The sequence below is a fragment of the Hyperoodon ampullatus genome (genome assembly GCF_949752795.1).
Source record: "Hyperoodon ampullatus genome assembly, chromosome: 3".
Lineage (NCBI taxonomy): Eukaryota > Metazoa > Chordata > Mammalia > Artiodactyla > Ziphiidae > Hyperoodon > Hyperoodon ampullatus.
This window is the reverse complement of record NC_136916.1, coordinates 165,007,397-165,022,671: the sequence shown is the minus strand read 5'-3', so window position 1 is coordinate 165,022,671 and position 15,275 is coordinate 165,007,397. Positions and strand designations below refer to the sequence as shown.

At 35.3% G+C, this 15,275-nt stretch overlaps 1 protein-coding gene across 1 annotated transcript in view; it reads right to left on the bottom strand.

Annotated features, from left to right (window-relative positions):
- The window catches only part of SPATA7 (spermatogenesis associated 7), a gene marked incomplete at its 5' end in the record, with an annotated part of 37,524 nt that overhangs the window by 10,379 nt on the left and 11,870 nt on the right, over positions 1–15,275 (bottom strand). Inside the window, 2 exons of the mRNA XM_079699511.1 lie at positions 607–1,082; positions 9,722–9,855. Of these exons, the coding sequence (XP_079555637.1) occupies positions 607–1,082; positions 9,722–9,855 (610 nt within the window). The remainder of the gene's footprint in view (positions 1–606; positions 1,083–9,721; positions 9,856–15,275) is intronic.

Sequence of the window (15,275 nt, the reverse complement as noted above, 5' to 3'; positions counted from 1 at the left end):
ACTTTACAAAATTTGTTTCTTTCTTCAATCATCTGGCAACCTTTAATGAATATTCATTATGTGCCAGGCACTACTGTATATGAAAATATTATTGAGGCAAATTATACTTAATTTCCAGAAATTATCCCAATTGTCTACATTATACCTGAGGAGTTGTTGCTGAGTATTTGCAGGGAGGGAAGCATAGGGCTAGTTAGACAAACAGTTGCTTTTTCTCCCCCAATATAGCCCATTGTTTTGCCATTTCTAACATAAATCAATAAACATATTTACACAAATGCTGTCTGATGACATATTTTACGGATTCTCTGAAAGTATAATATTTAAAAACATACAAAAGTTCTAGTACCATGTTTGAAACAATAAATTAAAATACGTAACATTCATGTTTATAAGGAGCTTGTTTAATAGCTATTTATTTTTTCAACAATTACTCTGATAGTTCTAGTGATTCATGCAGAAGGAAAAGTCACATTAATCTCATTCTAATCAAAAGGGCACTACCAGACCTTAAGTGTGGCACATAAGGTACATGATATAAAGTAAGGAATATTATTTAATTTCTACCACATCTTGACGGACCTACTATTGGCTGTTGTGCCATACCTGCTTAATTCAGTCTGCGTTTCAGCTTCTATCTGCTGATCTGTAAAATCCTTTTTTCTTTTGGCAGGTGTATAATATCGATACTGTGACAGGAAAGATTTTGCTTCTGTTTTTAAAGTGCGTGGGGTGAATGGCAAATGTCTGTTAGAAAAGAGTTCAGAATGTTTATCCAAAAGGTCCCCACTGGGTGCTTTTGAAAAAACTAACTGAAACCGCTGGGAATTTAGGGATGTGCCCCGGGGCCTTCTGCCGTAGGAGGTTCCAGAGGATGATTTCCTGGGCCCAGAGGCAGCATAATCCGTGCTGGACAGGAAGGAACTGGAGTTCTTCTCAGTACCATTTGTGAGGACTTTATCGGATTTAGGTGGATTTAAGTGTAGTCGCTCTGAAGAAGTTACTGGTGACCTTTTAAAGGATGGAAATCCATTCACTTCTTCGATTAACATAGCATCTTCATCTTGTTGTTCTCCTGGAGGCTAAGAACATTTGGTTTAACAATGATCAGTTACATTTACAAATTCAGATAATTGGGGATCTCCAGATTACACATTAAAAAATGTAGAGCCTCAGGGCTCTACAAATATAATGTTTATGTTCCTGAAAATTTGTATGTGAAGTTATATTCAAGTTTTTGAATTATTAATATATAAAAATATAATTCTAAATATAAGCAATAGCAATCATTTTTCTTTCTGAAACTAAAAAAATGATTAATAACATATAACCATATTTGTGGTCTTGAACCTGTGTACTGAGGTAGATGTCAGTTTTATTTGAGTTTCCAAACCAATCGTGAGTACTAATCCCCTTCTCAACCACTGCTGGTGGCAGCATCCACCCATTCCTGCCTTGTCATGACCACCTTCAGTGCCAGCAGTTCCTCTGAGACTTAAAGCCTTTGAAGGAATGAAAAGGAACTTCTCTTCACAATGTATAGATGTATGGAGCCCTGATTTAAGTAACTGATATTTTAAACATAATTAAGAAAGATTTATGCCATAGGGAAGTTCATATATGTTTCTTTCTCAACTTCTCATGAGTGGGGAAAGCTTTGAAAGGAAGGCATTTTGGCCTGCTCTATTTCTTTTTGGTTTAACCATTAAAAAAAATTTTTTTAATTGAAGTATAGTTGATTTACAATGTTGTGTTAATTTCTGTTGTACAGCAAAGTGACTCAGTTATACACATATATACATTCTTTTTCATTATGGTTTATCCCAGGATATTGAATATAGTTCCCTGTGCTATACAGTAGGACCTTTTTGTTTATCCATTCTATATGTAATAGTTTGCACCTACTAACCCCAAACTCCCAATTCATCCCTCCCCCACCCACCCTCCCCCCTGGCAACCACAAGTCTGTTCTCTATGTCTGTGAGTCTGTTTCTGTTTCATAGATAGGTTCATTTGTGCCATATTTTAGATTCCACATATAAGTGATATCATATGGTATTTGCCTTTCTCTTTCTGACTTAACTTCACTTAGTATGATAATCTCTTGTTGCATCCCTGTTCCTGCAAATGGCTTTATTTCATTCTTTTTTTATGGCTGAGTGGTATTCCATTGTATATATGTTTGGTTTAACTTTGGAAGAACTATTTCTACAGGGTATTCATAAGGTTTAAGAGTATAGGTAATATTTTATTCTTTTACAGACTAGATGCCCATAGCCTAGATGCCTTGTCCATGATTCCAGACTTTATGGACACCTGTGTATCCTTTACAGAACTTTGAGGCACTTTATTAAATGGTAGAGAAGAAGTTACATGGAAGTTTATCTGGGGTGAAAAAGGCTGGGATTTAGCCAGCTATATCTGTCCTACAAACTCATGGGGAGGAAAACAAGGGGAAGATAAGCAAGCTGAATAAGAAAGGATCTGAGTGCTTTCTGTGCACAAGGTACTGTTATTGCCTTTGAGTAGACATAAAAGAGGAATAGTAAGAACTGTTACTGTTATCACTGCTACTATTACATATGGAGTGCATACTATGTGCAAGGTACTGTTCTAATTAATTTACACGTACAACTCATTTAATCATCACATCAACTTCTGGGTGGTGGTACAATTAGTACCTCTACTATGCAGATGAAGAACCTGAGGGGCAGGGTCTCATAGATTTGAACCCAGGTGAACCTATGCTCTTTCCATTACATCATACTATCTATTTTACAGACTCATTTGAAATTTATACATTTTTAGATTTTTTTTACACCACCAGGAATCTTAAGCTGATTTTAACTCCTTTCATGGTAATGAACAAGTCAGCTAACTTACATATTGATGTACCTCAGCAAGGAAATTGCAGATCACTAGGTATTGTGACTACAGCCTAAAATAGGTCAAGTCACCTATTTCCTTTCCAAGTGCTATCCAACTTTATCCCAAATATAAGGCAGAATTACTCAAAGCAACTAAGTATTTTGGCATTAAACTGTGAGTCACTAGGGTAGTGTTTAGTTAACGATTTTAACATGTTAGTTGTAAAAAGTGTTCCCAAACTAGGTTCACACTGCAGCTTATGTACCAGGGGAGTCTGGCTCCCCAGAAAGCAATTTCTAAGTATGATCTGAAAAATCTTTTAGGGCTATTAAATAATAATCACAGGAATTATTTACACTTGGGGAACAGAACAAACTGGGATCATAGCAGGCAGAAATGCATAAGGCATTAGATTACCTGTGAGAAAATTCTTACCAGTAATGGTTATTTAATAAACAAAATGAAATACTAAAGAAAGTCTTTAAAGGCAGGAATATACTCTCATCTGTCTGAAATGGGCTGGGAAAATTGCTCTTGAATCAACTGAAGGCATGAAACTTTTCTGTATCTTTGTATCTTATAATTCCTACCCTGTATCCTACTTCTTCTTTCCTTGGAAACCAGTAGAACACAGTGCAAAACCAACTGTACCTATCTGCTTTTTTGAGATTATATAATTTTTAACTATGAATATCAGAAAGCTTGGATATGCTTTTCACAGAAAATGTGTAACACACTGGTAAATTCACCAAAATTAAAATAGCAGATCACTGTAAAGTTCTAAAATCAGAAAAGTGTTATCAATTATTGTCAATGGAACAAAAATTCTGGTGGTAATCTGACCACTTTCACTTTCAGTTTAATGCAATTTGTTGTAAACTGTTTCTGTGATTTAAGAGTTTATGTAGGGCTTCCCTGGTGGCGCAGTGGTTGAGAGTCCGCCTGCCGATGCAGGGGACATGGGTTCGTGCCCCGGTCCGGGAAGATCCCACATGCCGCGGAGCGGCTGGGCCTGTGAGCCATGGCCACTGAGCCTGCGCGTCCGGAGCCCGTGCTCCGCAACGGGAGAGGCCACAACAGTGAGAAGCCCGCGTAATGCAAAAAAAAAAAAAAAGAGTTTATGTAAAGTGATAATCATTGACAGTTTACACATACATGTTTTTATGTCAAGAATACCTATCCAATTTTACAATCACAGAACAACTGAGTATTAAATCAATCTTTTTCAGGGATAATGTCAGAAGAAATGGTATACAAAGATTTTCCAATTGTCAGGTTTTAAAACAGTTGAGGAATCAATTCAAGTGCAGAACAGGATGGATACAATTTATTTTGAAATTTGATTAACACTTAATTTGCAAAAAGCTTCAAATTGTATTTTACAAAAGAAACTGATAGCTTCTGATTTTCATTGTTTTATAGTGCTTTTAAAATAGATTTATTTAAGAACATGAATCACATTCATATATTCAATTAATCTTAATATCACATGGTATGTGCTGCACCAGCGATGTGAGTGGTGAATAACTGTGTGTGGGGTACAAGGTGCAGACTTAAAAGTGTCTGAGGTGATAGCATGTAAGTCAAAATGTAAGAGAAAATAAGTAGCCCATATTACAGTGTGGGCAATTAAAGAAAAAATTTTTTATTACATGATCTCATGTATATAAACAGCTAATATGTCCAGAGGCCAAAGTTACCACTTTCTTTTGAATTGTAGCAAACTTTTCAGTAAATGCAGATTATAACTACAGGTATCTGTTAACCATAAACCCACCCAATTATCAAAATATTATGCCCCAAATAATAATTTTAATTTGAATGTATCTAAATATTTATCAAGTATTATAAAAAATGTAAGCAAACTGCAAATTACTATTAAGTCTAAATGGAGTAAAAAATATACTTATATAAAAGCATAAATGAACTATATTTTTAGAAGCAAAAAGTTACAGGGTTACAGTGACTTAAGGAAAAGTGAATGGAAAACATCGTCCATTTATAGACTTAATTATATATTTTATTTTCAACAAATTCCATCCTTACCTCAAAATATAATTATTAATTTATATTCAAAATGCTAGATAATAGAAACATATTTTTTTAAATATGTTTAAAAAGTACCATCACTAAAAATGAAAATACATACATGAGTCAAATATTGATGAACAGATTCCCAGATGGTACAGTGTATATTTATTCTAAAGGAAGCAGCTCTATTCCTAGTCCTTTATAACAGCCTTGGGGACTCTTAAACATATTTACAGCTTTCCTGATGACTCCCAAATCTATTTTCAGCCCAGACCTCTCTCCTGACACAGATACTTATATCCAGCTCTCTACTGAATATATTAGACGTTCCAAAGGCATCTCAAATTAAGCAGGTCCGAACAAGTAAACTCGGGCAAGCCAGAAACCTGAAAACCTCCCAGTTGCCCAAGCCAGAAACCTGGAAACCTCTTTAATTCCCGCCTCTTGCTCTTCATATCATCTGATCAGTCACCAAGGCCTGGGGATTCTACTTTCTAAATGTCTCCTAAATATATATTCCTTGTGCTCCTTCTGCTGTCTTACAGATCATATCTTTTTTTTTTTTTTTTTTTTTTTTTTTGCGGTACGCGGGCCTCTCACTGTTGTGGCCTCTCCCGTTGCGGAGCACAGGCTCTGGATGCGCAGGCTCAGCGGCCATGGCTCACGGGCCCAGCCGCTCCGCGGCATATGGGATCCTCCCAGACCGGGGCACGAACCCGTATCCCCTGCATCAGCAGGCGGACTCTCAACCACTGCGCCACCAGGGAGGCCCCAGATCATATCTTAATCATTTCTTCCCCATACTGCAACTGTCAAACAATTAGTCTGTCCTTCCCTGCTGCCAGTGTAGTCTTTGTAAAGTGTCAATATGATGACATAACTTCCCAACTAAAAACTGGTCTATGGCTCTGCCACACTTCTCAGAGAAAAAGGACCCAGGTTCACTCTTAATTCACAAATGCCCTTAGTCTTTACACCTGCCTACTGATATGTCACATCTTCATGTACAATGGAAAGAGCTGGAGTCAAAAATGAAACGGCTTTTACCAACAGGCAATAGTTTTTCCATATCACAGTTGCTAGGGGACAGAAAACAAAGCTCAGGGCCTAATCTAGACAGTCTAGGAGAGCATGCTCATGAATCTGGGATCCTCTCAACGGCTACCCTCCAATTAGATGACTTACAAAGAAACTTGCCCATCTTGAACACTGGCACTGAGAGAACAGTGGCCTTTGAGAATGCGAAATCATATGCTGCTTCCACACAAGCTTGCAGCCTAAATTTGCATTACCCAGATGGTCCACAAAAACCTTAAGCCAAGACAAGTGACTCAAGTTTTTTCCAACACATAAATTGTAGGGGGATAAAAAGGTGGGGGAAAGAGAAATTATAGATTAAAAGAAATGTATCAATTAGTTGAAATTATTTAGATTCCAATTCCAACAAACTTAAGAAAAAAAAAGAGAGAGAGATAATGGAGAAATGTGAACAGTGGATATTTGATGATATTAAGGAATTTTTAAGGCATAATAATGGTATGGTGGTCTATCTTTTAGATATATACAGAAATATTTATAGATAAAATTATATATCTGGTATTTGCATCAAAATAATCTGGGATGGGGGTAGTGAGTGAGGATATACATGAAATAAGTCTGGCCCTGAATTGATCATCGTTGCACTTGGGGGACAAGAACACGTGGGTTCATTATACCACTCTATTTTTATAGATGCTAAAATTTTCAAAATTAAAAAGTTTAAGAAGAGACCATCACACACACAAAAAGACTTCCAGTTTCAGCTGACAGATGGAGAGAAATGGAAAGAGCATAGCTGTCACCATTATAATAAGAAAAAAAGCTGGACAAATTGCAAATTAATCATTTTTCTTGAACTATTGAGAGAACTAAGGTCACAACTAACCTAAAATCCACAGTGATATAGGTACCTGCAGGGAGAAACAGAACCTAAGCATTTGCTTATTTGGGACAGATGCTGCTGAATGACATATAAACTGGTAAGAAGATTATGCTAGAAGTTTTTAGCTAATTGCTAAGGACTGAGTGTGGACTAGTGTAAGAGTATGAAGCCTCTGAGACTTGGGGAGTTTGTACCCTCTTGCAGGCTTTTCCTCTAGGAAAGAGCTTTTCCACCAATAGCTCTCAGGGAAGAGCAGGAAGAATCCTGAGAAAATATCCCCCTTCCCTTGTTTCTTTGGCATGGCTAGGGGAGGGGAACAGCACCCACTGCAGAAATTACTCCCGGACCTATTTTTCCTTTCTCTCAATCTACAGGGGGAAATTCCCTTCACTTTGCCACATAACAACTACAGAAGTGATATTCCATCACCTTTGCCATATCCCATGGGTTAGAAGCAAGTTACAGGTACTGCCTACACTCAAGACGAGGGGATTGTTTAAGGGTGGGGATCACTGTGGGGCTTAGAATCCTGCCTACTACTGTGGGTCAAATAGAAAGTACACAAGAAGAAAGAAGAAATAAAAACATACTAAATGCTCCACTTTAAAAGGCAAAGATTATCAGAGTGAATAATCTGACCCACCTAAAACCTATCTAAAATATTAGGATTAAAAAATGGAAAAAGTGGGGGCTTCCCTGGTGGCGCAGTGGTTGAGAGTCCACCTGCCGATGCAGGGGACACGGGTTTGTGCCCCGGTCTGGGAAGATCCCACATGCCGTGGAGTGCCTAGGCCAGTGAGCCATGGCCGCTGAGCCTGCGCGTCCGGAGCCTGTGCTCCGCAACGGGAGAGGCCACAACAGTGAGAGGCCCACGTACCGCAAAAAAAAAAAAAAAAAAAAAAAAATGGAAAAAGATATACCAAAGGAATATTAATGAAATGAAAGCTGGTTTAACTATATCACTATCAGAAAACACTTTAATATAAAAAGCATCAAGGCAAAGAAGTTCAAACCACAGTGACAATAGGTTAGATTCACCAAGAAAATATATCATCTCTAAGTCTGTATGTATATAATAATATAGACTCAAAACATATAAAGCAAAAATTGCTAGTACTAATTCTTGGAGAAATAGCTAAATATATAATCATGTGAAAGATTTCTCTTAATAAAAGATAGACTAATTAGACAAAAAGATCAATAAGATTTGAGCATCTAAAAGATATAAAACTTAATCTAATACATACACTATATATTAAATACTGCATACAGCTACAGAATATATGTTCTTTTCAAACACATATGACATAGTGCATTAAAAAAAATTGTCCAAACAAATAAAAGAAAAAAAACTGTCCACCTACTGGGCCATAAAACAAGTCTCAACAAATTTCAAGAAATGGATATCATACAGATGTTCCCTGATCAAAATACAATTAGGCTAGAAATCTGTAACAAAGAGAAAACCAGGTAAAAAAATAGAGATTAAGAAACACTTCTAAAAGACGCTTGAGTTACAGAATAAATTATAATGGAAACTGTAAAATACTTTGAACTGAACCATAAAAAAAAATACCACGTATCAAAACTTGTGGAATGCAGCTAAAGCAGCACTTGAAGGAAAATATATAGCCTTAAAAATGCTCATACTATGAAAGAAGTGAGGCTGAAAATAAACTAAACAAAAGTAGAAGTACTGTAACATAAACTCAAAGAAAGCCAAAAGAGGAAAATAAAGCATGAACATTACCAACTAGAAAACAAAGTACAACAGAGAGGATAAATGGAGTAAAAGATGTGCCCTTAAAAAGATTAATAAAACTGACAAATCTCTGTGAGAATAATAAAGAAAAGAAGAATGAAGGCACAAATAAACAACATTAGGATAAAAAGAGGAACTAATACATATTCAAGAGAGATTATGAAATGATTTAAGAGATATTATAAACAAGTCTATGCCAAGAATTTGAAAATTTAGATGAAATGGACAACTTTCTACATGTGTACAACTTATGAAAATAGTTCTATAATGATTTCAAAAATTGCAGTCAAAAATCTTCTCACAAATAAAACTCTAGGCCCAAAGAATTTTAATGCTGAGTTCCATCAAATTCAAGGAACAAATAATTCCAAACTTACATAAACTACTCTAGAGCATGGAAAAAGAGGAAATAGCACCCAGTTTATTTTATGAGGCTAGCAAAACCTGACACAGTAGAAAAAAAAAACCTGACACACAGAAACCTGACAAAGTAGAAAATGACAGGTCAATATCAATAATAGACATAGATGCTAAAACCCTAAACAAAATATTAGCAACTGTATCTGGTAATGTATAAAAAAAGGAATTACATCATGACAAACCTGTGTTTTTACTAGGGATGCAAAGTTGATTTAACATTAGAAACTCGATTATAATTCACTACATTTGAATAGATTAAAAACAAAAATTGTACCATCATTTCAAAAAATGCAGAAAAAGAATTTGACAAAATTAACACACATTCATGAGAAAGGAAAAAACTCCTCTTAGCAAAAAAGGAATCAAAAAGAATTCCCTTAATCAGATGATAAAGGGTATCACAAAAAACCTAAAGCAGGGGTCAGCAAACTATAGCCTACAGGTCAAATCTGGCCCACCACTTTGTTAATAAAGTTTTACTAGAACAAAGCTACGTCCATTCATTTACGTACTGTCTATGGCTGCTTTCCAATGGCACAATAGTTGTGACAGAGACACAATAGTTGTGGCCTGGAAAGCCTAAAATATTTACTATTTGGCTATTTACAGGAAAGTTTACCAATTCTGACCTATAGTAAACATTATCAAAAAGTCAGGCTGCACCACCAATGAAGTATCTTAGAAACATTTACTTTTAAAAGGTAAAAATACTATCTTACCTTTTGTAGAGTGTTAAGTAATGACTTGGAATTACTTTTAGAATTGGATCTCATTGCAGTTTTAGTTAATTTCAATTCCCCTTCACACCATGCTAATTCCTTTTTGAGTTTCTCTCTTCGTTGTTGGTCTGCATCTGAGGGGAAAAAAATCTTTTGAAATTCAGAATAAAATAGAAAAATTATTTTTTTGGTGTTAGACAACTAGTAAAGGGCACTTTTTTCTTGCTAAAAATGTTTATACTACTGATATGTAAATAAAAATCCATATACTTTTCTGTATAAAGATAACAAATATTTAATTTATAGAAACTTCAAATGGATTGACTATTTAAAGAGCAGAAACAAGATATGACAAATTGATTAAGCCTAAGGGCTCAAGGGAGCAATTCCTAGCAGATACAGAGATATAAAGATTAGAAATGCTTGACCGTGTTGTCCGTAACTGCAATCACCAAATGCAGAGTTAGAATTAATCCATATACTCCCCCGCAAATGAAATATTATTGTCAATACCATCATATGCTATAAAAATTTAAGCTTTATATGAGTCAAAAGAAGACACTAAATTTTAAAACATTATTTTTAATTAGGATAACTGATTTCCATTTTTCTTAACTGCTAGTCATTTGAAAATACAAACGAAAAAGGGGGTTTCACATTTTAGTGTGCGTTAAGTCAGGTATTGATTGAGTCATTATCAAAGACTGAAAATGGCAAAATGAAAGCTAGTCAAGTTTCAGAGTTAAAAAGAAGGCTAACCATAAGTAAACTGACTTGTATTTTCATGTAAAATTTAAAATTTAACATATACTTTTTAATTGGAATCTATATCAACTTAATGGACAAGATAATTTCAAGTTTCAAATCACCGTGATTTAGGGGGAAAAAAGGGGGCAAAAGGTTTGAAAAGACACTTACTAAAGATATACAAATGGCCAATAAGCATATGAAAAAATGCTTTACATCCTTAATCATGAGGAAAATGCAAATTAAAATCATAATGAGACCACTTCACACCCACCAGAATGGCTATAATCAAAAAAGGAGTCAATAACATGTTAGCAAGGATATGGAGTAACTGAAATCCTAATTATGTTGGAGGCGAGAATATAAAATGGTATGGCCACTTTAGAAAACAGTTTGGCAGTTTCTTAAAAAGTTAAATATAATTTTACCATATGACCTAGCAATTCCATTCTCAGGTGTATACCCAAGAGAAATGAAAATTCATATTCACATGAAAGACTTGTACATGAATGTTCATAGTGCACTATTCATAATGGTCAAAAAACAGAAACAGTGCAAATGTCAGTTAATTGATAAAGAGACAAAATGTGGCATTATCCATACAACAGAATACTATTTAACAATTAAAAGGAACGAAGTACTGATTTAGGTTACCACATAGGTTAATCTCAAAAACATTATTCTAAGTAAAAGTCTAATGCAAAAAAACACATATATGACTCCATTTATATAAAATGTCCAGAAAAGGCAAATGTATAGAGAAAGAAAGCAGATCAGTGGCTTCCAAGGCTAGGAGTGGGATGAGGAAGCAGCTGCAAAGCTATCATTTTGGGGATCTTCTTAAGGTGAGGAAAATATTTTGAAACTGGTTTGTAGTGATGATTGCACAATTCTGTAAGCTTAGTAAAAATCCATGAATTTTATGGTATGAAAATTATTTGTCAATGAAACTGCTATAAAAAATAAAGCCTTTCTAATGCATTAGAATATGGCATTATTTAGACAATTCAACAAAGTATATAGAGATATTCTAGTTTTGATAAAGACTGAAATTATCAAGTCAGTTGTCTGCTATGACAGAAGAGTATATCTTATAAAAACAGAGATGACTCAAAACCACAGATTTATTTCTTTTTTAAAATATGTCTACAAAGCCTGTTTCTAAGTTAGTTCATACTGATTATAATGAGCATCAGCTTTGTAACACACAAAGTAATGATTATTAATTACACTTTGGTTTGGTGATTACAATCTTTGCAATTCTTCTAGCCATCACAATTTTCTTCATTTACATGGCCAAAAAGAAAAACTCCTGTCTCAACTGACTGAAAGCAGAAAATATCATGGGATAAATAAACACTAGCTAAGTCTAAATTCTAAAAACAAAAAACAGGAGTAATTCTTTAAATACAATTTATATGTCGTCAATTTCTGAATTTTTATCTCCATCCTGGAACTCTTTCCTGAACTCCAGACTTTGTATTCCAACGGCCTCCTCAGCATCTCCACTTGCATTTCTAATAGGTATTTATTTTGAACTTACAATGACCAAGACTTAACTCTTGATTCACTTCCTCCCCTAAATATCTTCCTATCATATTCCTCGCTTCAGTAAATTGTAACTGTCATTTTAGTTGACGGACTCTAAGTATTGGGAGTCATCTTTGACTCCCTCTTCTTTTTCTCTCATATTCTATCCACATCCAGTCCATCAGTAAATACTGTTGACACACATCTGAAATATTTCCAGAATCCAGTCATTTCACATTCCCTCTACTTACAGGCACTTTGGTCCAAGTCACCACTATTTCTCATCTGAATTGCTGTCTCCTAATTAGTCATTCTGCTTCTACCACTGCCCCTTATAGACTATTCTTAACTCACCAGCCAGAAAGATGCTTTTAAAGTTAAACTGGCTCTGTTCCTTCTCCTCTACTCAAGACCCTCCAATGGCTTCCAATTTCATTTGGAGTGAAAGCCAAAGTGCTTGCAAATAGTCATAGCCCTATGTGGTCTGCATCTCTTTGTCCCATCTCAGTGACCTCATCGCTTGTCACTCTTCAGCTGGCTTATTTCACACCAGCTATACAGCTCTTCTTGCTGTTCCCCTGGATACACCGATCACAATGCCATGTCAAGGCTTTTGTACGTGCTGTTTTCTCTATCTTGATTGCTCTTCCCTCCTTTAGCCACTTGCTTCTCCCTTATTTCTTTTAGGTCTCTGCTCACCTTATCAGTGAGGCCTTCTTCTCCAAAGTCCCAATCTCCCTTATCCTGCTTCATTCTTTTTCACTGTACCTATCACCATCTGATATAGTCTATATTTACTTATTTCTTTGCATTTGCTTATTGTTTGTCTCCTTCAACTGGAATGTAAGGTCTATAAAAGCAAACAGTAGGTGTCCAATAAATATTTGCTGAATTAATCACTGAACAAACTCTAGTGTACTAAACAAAATATGCAAAATGCCTGATTATTTTAAATTGGTGAATTTGGATTTTAAATTGGTGAATTTGGTTCAGTAAGAGGATTAATACATACATTCAGGCTTGTTAATTACACAACCTGAATTAAAAAAGAGATAGTCTTATCTTATACATCTACTGTTCAGGAACTTGTTCAGTATGAAAATTTAGCAAAACTTTCCCATTTAGAGCCTAGTTAAAAAGGATTATTTGATCTAATGTCAACTGGGTAAAACCACCTTAGTTCAAATGATTCAGATTTTGAAAGCCTATAAATATTGAACCAGTTTTCTGTGCTATAAAAAGTTACTAATATGATACAGAAGAAGAAATATAAAGCTTAGAAATTAAAAATCTGGAAGGATCCTTAGAGATTATCTAGCTTTCATTTTACAAAAGAGGAGGGAAAGACATAAAATGACTAGCCCATATAGCTTGAGTGCTATGGTGAAATTGGTCTTTAAAAACATATACTCAACACTGTACTCTTGCCTAAAATGCCTTTACCTTTCTTATAAAATTATTCAAGTCCTAAGACTCATTCAAAGATATGAGAACCTACACGAAGGCTTGTTGCAAACATAAAGGTCACAGAAGAGGGAGAATACAAAGCGCCAAGCACAGGGCCTGGTAAAGACAGTGTACTCACTGGTGGCAACTGGCTCAGCTTAAGTCCCATCTGTTCCTATCTATTCCACTACGAAAATGTACAAGCAGAGATAGGTACAACCAATCCCGTTGTCTGTGATCTTTCCCAGATTGTACATAAGGGGCATTTTCCTATCTATGTTCTCATTCATTTATCACTTAGCATGCACTACTTGAAGCTATTATTTATTTTTTAATGCAGAAATTCTCTCTCAAACTATAAATAACAATTAAGTTCGAACAGCAGCTTAAGAAAATACTAAACTTAAAGTTTATAATATTTGATATTTATATAATTATAACAAGACAAGCACAGGCTGTGATATCCATGCTCTTTGGCTATTTTAAAGTATGCATTCCTTGATTGGACTCAAAGCCCTCAAAAGGTCTTAAATGGTATCTTTCAGAACATTTTAAAATAGGAATTTCAAATTTTGTGGTCTGATTATTTTCTTAGTAAAGATTTCTAAAAATAGAAATATTTTTCTATGTACATACCATATGTATGTACATACAAAGGGGAGATATATCATGATTCTATAATAATATATGTCAATAGTTTTTCAGATACAAATAACTACCATGTTTATCAGTTAGCTATCAGGATACAAATAGTAGATAATATTTATCTGAAAAAAAGTGCCAGTTATGGTATTTTTAATGAATAATTCAGTAATTTTTTAAAAATTTATTTATTTTATTTATTTACTTTTGGCTGCGTTGGGTCTTCGTTGCTGCATGTATGCTTTCTCTAGTTGCGGTGAGCAGGGGCTACTCTTCATGGTGGTGTGCAGGTTTCTCACCTCAGTGACTTCTCTTGTTGTGGAGCATGGGCTCTAGGAATGCAGGCTTCAGTAGTTGTGGCCTGTGGGCTCTAGAGCACAGGCTCAGTAGTTGTGGTGCACAGGCTTAGTTGCTCGGTGGCATGTGGGATCTTCCTGGACCAGGGATTGAACTTGGGTCCCCTGCATTGGCAGGCAGATTCTTAACCACTGTGCCACCAGGGAAGTCCCTAATTCAGTAATCTTAACAAGCTGAGGGCAGTGAGAATCACAGAATTCTAGAACTTAAACCTTGCCAAGCTTTTCAGTACTATCCAAATTTTTATATACAGGAAAAATGAAACCCAGAGTAGTTAAATAACTTATCCAAAGTTACACAGTGATTTTCTGGCAGAGCCTGGGCTCAACTGTAAGTTCTTATACTGAGAAATACAATAAAAGCTTCTTTTATGGATGATTTTTAAAAGTTAGAAAATGCTTCCTCAAAACGTAGCATGTCAATACCCATTAGGAGGGTTACTATCAAAAAAAAACAGAGAACAAATGTTGGGGAGGACGTGGAGAAATTGGAACCCTCAAATTGGAAACTGGGAATATAAGATTGAAAGCAGAATTACCATATGGTCCAGAAATTCCATTTCTGGCTATATACACAGAAAAACTGAAAGCAGGGTCTCAAATGAATATTCGTACATACATATCTATAGAAGGATTATTCACAATTGCCAAAAGGTGGAAACAAACCAAGTGTTCATTGACTTATGAACATATGAACAAAATATGGTAGTACATACAACGGAATATTAGTCAGCCTTAAAAAGCAAGAAGATTTCTGACACATTACAACATGGATGAGCCTTAAGGACACTGTGCAAGTGAAATAAGTCAATCACAAAAAGAAAAACACTGGA